Source organism: Cygnus olor (genome assembly GCF_009769625.2).
Source record: "Cygnus olor isolate bCygOlo1 chromosome 31 unlocalized genomic scaffold, bCygOlo1.pri.v2 SUPER_31A, whole genome shotgun sequence".
Taxonomy (NCBI): Eukaryota; Metazoa; Chordata; class Aves; order Anseriformes; family Anatidae; genus Cygnus; species Cygnus olor.
In genome coordinates, this window is record NW_024429052.1 from 136,043 (window position 1) to 143,554 (window position 7,512).

The 7,512-nt window shown below is 48.4% G+C and overlaps 1 protein-coding gene across 1 annotated transcript; it reads right to left on the bottom strand.

The window, feature by feature from the left end:
* Nucleotides 1-6,101: 6,101 nt before the first annotated feature.
* Nucleotides 6,102-7,079, bottom strand: LOC121062829 (olfactory receptor 14C36-like). Its single transcript, XM_040543094.1, has one exon. The coding sequence runs from the start codon at nucleotides 7,076-7,078 to the stop codon at nucleotides 6,116-6,118; it is 963 nt and encodes a 320-aa protein (XP_040399028.1). The 5' UTR covers nucleotide 7,079; the 3' UTR covers nucleotides 6,102-6,115.
* Nucleotides 7,080-7,512: the final 433 nt, after the last annotated feature.

Consider the following 7,512-nt stretch of genomic DNA (forward strand, 5'->3'; position numbering starts at 1 on the left):
CACAGGGTTCACATCCAAGCCTGATACATGAACTCCTTATCCTGGTGGTGATACTCAGGGAAGAGGAGCACTCTTTTGTCAGCACTCTGGGAGGCAGTGCACAGCAGCTGTCCCAGTCCCTGTCTTTTCTACCTCCTGTAGCCACTGTCAATGAGGGACAGTCACCTTAAAGGCCTATGTCATGCTCTTCTGATCCATGCAGAGGTTTCAGATACCCAAAGGCACCAGAAATGTCCCCAGAAACCATTGTCCAGGCTATCCCATCCATTTTTAGTCACAGACTCTCATCTGCATGGTACCTCTCCTCCAGCTGGTCTCCACCCATCCCAGATAATTGCATTGCCATAGAAGGTCTCGGTGGGCTGCATCAGCTCACTGCTTTGGAAACTTGTTTGTCCATGTTTCATCTGGGCCATTGTTCATGGTGGGGATGGGGAGAAGCTCCTTTCCTCTTCTTGCCTCCCACCTGGCTGCTTCATCTGGATGAAACTTCAGCTGATGAGCTGCAGGCCAGAGAAAAATCCTGTGTCTCCAGAGAAAGATTCTCATCAGCCAAAGAGTTCATCCAGCAAAGATCTGCATGGGTTGTGTTTGCTGAAATTTGGGAAACAGAGTACTAAAATTGTGCTCTCCAGTGGGCTAAAGCAGCCCTGTCTTTCAATTCTCCTCTCTCCATGGAGGAAGGATTTTGCCAGCTGGCACTGAGCAAACTATTATATATTTTAAGTGTACTCCTTGATGTTATAGCAAGAAATAGATATATAATTAAAAGCATACATACATTTATATATCTAAAAGATTTCCTTGGTTTTATTATATTCTTTAAAGTTCGTCATCAGATAAGGGAAGAGCTACCGATGCCATCTGCGTGGACTTGTGTAAGGCTTTTGATATGGTCTCCTACAACATACTCCATTAAACTGGAGGAATACTGGTTTGATGGACTGACTGTTAGAGGGAGAAAAGAATTGAATAAATGGCCTCATCCAAAGAGTTATATTCAATGTTTTAATAACCAAGTGGAAAGCAGTAAGGAGTGGTATCACTTAAGGGTTCATGCAGGGACCTGCTATTAATACCATCATTACCAACATGGAGAGTGAGATTGAGTACACTCTCAGCAAGATTTCAGTTGACACCAGGCCGAGTGGTGCAGCTGACATGCAAGTGGGAAGAAATGCCATCCAGAGGGACCTAGACACACTTGACAAGTTTACTCATGAGAAACTCCTGAAAGTCAGCAAGGCCAAGTGCAAGGTGCTACACCTAGGTAATGGAAAGCCCCACTCTCCATGTAAATTTGGGGATGAATAGATTGTGAGACTGCCTGCTGAGAGGGACTTGTACTGGTGTACTCCAAAAGACGAAGATCTGGCTATCAGCTGGCAGTGTGCACTTGCAGCCCAGAAAGCGAACATCATCCATTGCGTGAGAAGAAGAGAGACCAGCAGGTCGAGGGAAGCGATTGCTTTCTTTGTCTCTTTCCTAGAGAGTCTCCACCAGCAGTACTGCATCCAGCTCTGGGATCCCCAATGCAAAAAAAAGAAGACATAGAGCTGTTAGGGCGGCTCCAGAGGAAGGCCATGAAAATGATCAGAGAGCTGGAAGATTTCCCATGCAAAGAAAAGCTGAGAGAGTTGGGGTTGTTTAACCTAGAGAAGAGAAGGCGCCAGGGAGGCCTTATTGCTGCCTTTTCATAAAATCACAGAATGGCTTGGTTTGGAAAGGGTCTCATCTAGTTCCAACCCCCCTGCAATAGGAAAGGATGCTACCCACTAGATCAGGTTGCCCAGGGCCTCATCTAACCTCGTCTTGAACACCTCTACGAACAAGGCATCCACAAGCTCTCTGGGCAACCTGTTCCAGTGCCTCACCACCCTCTGAGTGAAGAATTTCCTCCTAACCTCTAATCTAAATCTCCTCACTTTTAGTTTGAAGCCATTCCCCTTTGTCCTGTCATTATCCAATTGAGCAAAGAGTTGCTCCCATCGTTTTATAAGTCCCCTTCAAGTACTGAAAAGTGCAATGAGTTCCCCCCAGAGCCTTATGAGGGTCTGTAGTAACAAGACAAGGTGTCATGCTTTTGAGCTGTAAAAGCTGATTTAGATTGGATATGAGGAGATACTTTTACAGTGAGAGTAGTGAGACATTAGAACGTTTCCCAGAGAAGTTGTGGATTCCCCATCACAGGAAGTGTTCAAAGTCAGGTTGGAAGGGCCTTTGAACAACGTGATGTAGTGACAGATGCCCCTGCCCATGACAGAGGGAATGGACTGGATGATCTTAGAGTCCTGTTCCAGCACAAATCTTTCCAAGATTCTTTCATTCTTTGATTCTGTTATTCCATGACCTAGTCATTGCTTGGAGTTTCAGGGAGTCCAAAGTTTCCGTTTCTATATATAGACTAGAAGTATATCTAGGAAACTCCTAAACTTTATTTTTACATAATCTTTCATGTCTACAGACTAGGGAAAAAAAAAAAAAAAAAAAGTTATAACTTGTGGGAGATGAGCTTCATTGGGTACAGCATGGAACTAGCAAACACTTAAGAGAGTGTGCTTTACTGATTATTAAGCTTTATCATACTTTATTTTAGTTTGCTTGCAATTAAGAATCGTCCTTCTCTACCTGTGTGCAGCCTGTTCTCTAAGGAAAGCAGGAGGGAGTTGGGACAAAGGAGCTACAAGGTGCAACTGCAGACTTCAGTGGAGAAGCCTGATGTCAGGAGAAGTGACGCAAGTCCTAGGGGATCAATGAGAGAAATGGTGCGAGACTGGGAGGAGAGGAGCAAAGTTGTCTGTACAGTGACAAACTTCTCCTACCTGTCCAGACCTCCTTAAGAGACTCTGTGTCTTAAGAAAGGCTTTCTGTGTCTTAATAAGCCCCAAGGTGTAGTTGCTGACAAGTTTATCATCTTCAGCTCCTGAGAGGAGACTGATGAAATCTCTCAGAAAAGCCAAGTCAGAAGCCAAACCCCAAAGTCCTTCAAAGCATTGATTGGTCCTGCTGAGGGCCATTACTGACAAAGCCCCATGGACTCCTTAGGGCAGGTAATTGGAAGCCATGATTACAGGTAGGCCAAGGCTCTGTGCAGGTGGTTCTGAGGCTGAGAAAATGCTGGCTTTGTTTCATCAAGCAGAAAGGCCAAGCCTTGCTTGAAGCTCTGGGCAGAGAGGTCCTGTCCCTCATGTGGGGCTCTGGGCTCTTCCTCAGGCAGTGGGATGTGGGGTATGCAGTGACAAGTGAAAGACAGTGGTGTGACATCCCCTGGCCTCTGTCAGGAGTTGCAAAGAGGAGATGAGGCCCCAGTTGTATCATCTTGTTAAAAAACAATGTCTCCTCCCAGGCCTTGGTGGCAGAAAGACCTGCCATAGCCAAGGGGACAAGACCTTGGCTTTCTTGGCTATCTCTAGCCTTGCCAGTGCCCTTGTCCATTGCCACCACTGGCTGTCCTATGCTGTCCCACACCTTTCCCTTTTTCCCTGTAGGCTACAAACACCCATCTTGCTTTCCTACCTGGCACTCACATGGGAATTGCTGTGCCTTTATTGACATCTGTATCCTCTCCAGCTGTGCCCTGAAACACAAACCCATGGACTGATTATAGATTCCTTCCAGGTGTCCTCTGACACAATATTGCACACCCCTTCCACTCACTTATCTTCCCTCTCACGTCCACCCCCCATCACCGAAGCTTCCCTTTGAAGCAGGTTTTCTCTCACATGCTGTTTCCTGTAAACAAGGAAAGTTCCAACATCTCGGAAACCATCCTTCACACAGGCATCCACACCCATCAGCCTTCCTGGGGCCCGCCAGCTGACCAGACAGAAGGAACTTCACCATGATCTTCCAGGCCATGTGTCCTTCCCGCTGGCCTTTCAGCTCCTCAGAAAGGCACAACTAAGCCACATGCCTGCTGTTCCCGTCATGTACTCAGGCACAAGAGACTTGACAACCCACAGTCAAGGCCACTATTTCGTGGGCATTTCAAGTACTTGGGCAGAGGGCATCACACAAGCACCATGCCAGCCACGTGCCTTCTGCTGGCCTGTGAGAGATGCTGGTAAATGTGAGCCTAAAAGGCCATCTGCCAGCCAGGAGGCAAGGGCTGACCTGGCAGCTACTTCAGAAAGATGGGATCTCCCACTCCCATGCACCTTCTCATGGCCTTTCAGCTTCTCTGGTGGACAGGATAGACCTATGTGCAAGGTCTATTAGGTACAAGGGCAGGAGTGACTTTGAAATAGATTTACACTCTTTGCATGTCAGTGCCTCCCCAGTTCCTTATGACAGCTAACATGACACCCTCATAGAGCAGCCATGTGCCTGAAGGGGGCCTATCAGGTCCTCAGGCAGAAGTGCCCTGACACCCACCTGCACAGCCATGGGCCGCCTGCTGCCTCCTGAGGCACAGCTGACCTCAGCAGAGCATCCCCACCCATCTCGTCCTTGAGTCCTATGACCTGACCAGATCCATGTCACCTCACCTGCCTCTTCCAAGACCAAGTGATTGCTGCAGGACATCCTAAGCCCTTCCCAGCCTCATGGGGCCAAAACCCATCACTTACATGATAGGAGTGTAGGAATGAGAGATTTGAGGATTAGTTGTTCAAGTTAGAGTTTAGGGATTAGATCTTGCCTTCCAGGTTTAGGGACTGGGTAGAGTCTTAGAGGGAGAGTTGGGTGTTCTGCTTTGGGTACCCAGCCAGGGTTTAGGGTAGCATCTACATTTTTGGTTAGGAATGTATTAAATGCTTTTTTATGGCATGGGGGTTGTTGTTAAGGCTGGCAATTTAATGCTAGGGATTAAGGTATATGGATTAACGAGAGTGATAGGTTAAAAATAATGGAAACAGGTGATGTGGATGGGGCTGGACTGCAAAGTAGGATTTGAGGCTGGAGATTAGAGAAGTGGATTCCTTCAATCCACTTTTCAGGTTCCTGGTTAGAAATATAGCCAGGACATAACATGAATATTTTCCCAGTGAGTGTTGCAGAAGCATCAGCCTTACCTGAACCCTTCTCACCTCTTCAAAATCTTTCCTTCTGTTAGCCAAGACTCTCTTCTCTTCCCCAGGTCTCCCATGTTTATTCCTCTGGCTTTCCCCTGACCTCCCCAAATGTGTCACCCTGTCAGGTGACCTTGCAGCCGGCATCCACAGGGCCACAAGGAGCTGTTGTGCTCTGGAGGCCTCTTCCCTCCCCCTTTCCCCCCCCCCCCCCCCTTAGCACCGGGTGCAGGGGATGCCCTGCACAATCCCTCAGGTACTCTGCCTGCCAACCAGCTCATGCTTCAGAATGTCTCCCACATGTCCAGACTCATTCCTCCTCATGCACCCTTTAGCAACTCCAGGGCATCCTGAAGCAAATGGCCACCCTGGTGTGGAAAAATGATTAAAGAACTGAATATATATTTTAGGAACAAGTTGAGAACTCTACAGAGAAGTTGTTGCTGTGAAAGTCATAATGCCTAGCATTCCTTTATTCAGCTATTTTCCCGGGGGACCATACCGCCACCACAAGTCCATCCCTTTGCAATATCCATGAGAGCAGCTTTGGGAGAAGAGCTGAGCCTTCAGGCACTGCCCTCAGCACATCCCCTTTTATGCTGCGGATGCTGGTACATAGCCAGCTATGTTAGAGAAGTGCCCCTGGCCTGTCCCTGCCTGTGGACACAAGACTGCCCCACAGCAGCACGGTGAGCAAGTGACAAGAACAATCACTCCTCACAGCAACACAAGGGCTCTGAAGGAGAGCGTGGGAGGTGAAAGAGGGCGACTTAGGAAAGACCAAGCTGTTTGGCTCCCTAGCAGTGCTGCTGTGCCAGGAATCTTTTTCCCTCCACCTCTGCACACAGACAAGTCCCCCTGCAGCTCCACCACAGGTCTCCAAGGAAGGATCCCAGGCAAACTCGTCACTGCAGGATCCATCCTTTTATATGTCCTTTAAATGAACCTTGTTTACACCAAGTCTCAGAGTCACATGAAACATTAGATAGAGAAATAGAAGGGGAAGAAACAGGATTTTTTCATGGACAAAATATATCACAATTTAAGTAAAGCAAAAAGAAAATGAAAACGCACACGAAATATGCCTTCGCTTTTAATAAGTTATTTTATGAGTGATATGCAGAAGACAGGCAGTTTACTGCTTCTGAAAAACATCCCATCATCAGTTTCCACACTGCATCCTTCAGCTCCTGGTTCCTCATGCTGTAGATGAGGGGGTTCACTGCTGGAGGCACCACCGAGTACAGAACTGCCAGCAAAAGGTTCAGGGATGAGGAGGACATGGAGGGGGGTTTCAGGTAGGAAAATATTGCAGTGCTGATACACAGGGAGACCACAGCCAGGTGAGGGAGGCACGTGGAAAAGGCTTTGTGCCGGCCCTTTTGGGAGGGGATCCTTAGCACAGCCCTGAAGATCCACATGTAAGAAAGCACAAGGAAAACAAAACACCCAGATGCTAAACAGACACTAACCACAAGAAGCCCAACTTCTCTGAGGTAGGCATTTGAGCAGGAGAGCTTGAGGATCTGGGGAATTTCACAGAAGAACTGGTCCAGGGTATTGCCTTGGCAGAGGGGGAGGGAAAAGGTATTGGCAGTGTGCAGCACAGCATTGAGAAAAGTACTGCCCCAGGCAGCTGCTGCCATGTTGACACAAGTTCTGCTGGCCATTATTGTCCCGTAGTGCAGGGGTTTGCAGATGGCAATGTAGCGGTCATAGGCCATGATGGTGAGAAGATAAAACTCTGCTGTGACAAAGACAGCTAACGTAAAGACCTGGGTAGCACAACCTGCATAGGAAATGGCTGTGGTGTCCCAAAGGGAGTTGGCCGTGGCTTTGGGGACAGTGGTGGAGATAGATCCCAGGTCGAGGAGGGCGAGGTTGAGGAGGAAGAAGTACATGGGGGTGTGGAGGCGGTGGTCGCAGGCTACGGCTGTGAGGATGAGGCCGTTGCCCAGGAGGGCAGCCAGGTAGATGCCCAGGAAGAGCCCGAAGTGCAGGAGCTGCAGCTCGCGTGTGTCTGCGAATGGCAGGAGGAGGAACTCTGTGGGGAAGCTGCTGTTGGGCATTTGCTGCCTCTGCGTATTGTTGGCTGTCCATGGAGGAATTTAAAGAGACATGTTAGATAGTGTTTTCTGAGTAAAACCTAAACCAGGTTTCACCGAAACATCCTCAACAAGACACACTGCCTCTTCCAGGGAAGAATACATGCTCCTGCCTGGAGCTCTTCTCTTGGTTTCCTAAGAGTGCCCCAGAGATGAGGTTAATCAACTTCGCTCTCTGGAAGGGTCAGTACTGCCCTTTAGGTACATGGTAAAGGTCAGCAGGACTGATCCGTTTTCCTTGTTCTTCCTGTCCTTCATGGTAGCAGAATGGAAGCAGATACTCCAGAGAGTGTCTTTCATTCAGGTAGTGTAGGCGTTGGTCTTCCCTCTCAAGAATCTCCCTCAAAGTTGTCCTCAGGGTGCTATGGAGCTGTGAGCAGCCTGCCCCAGACAGCAGC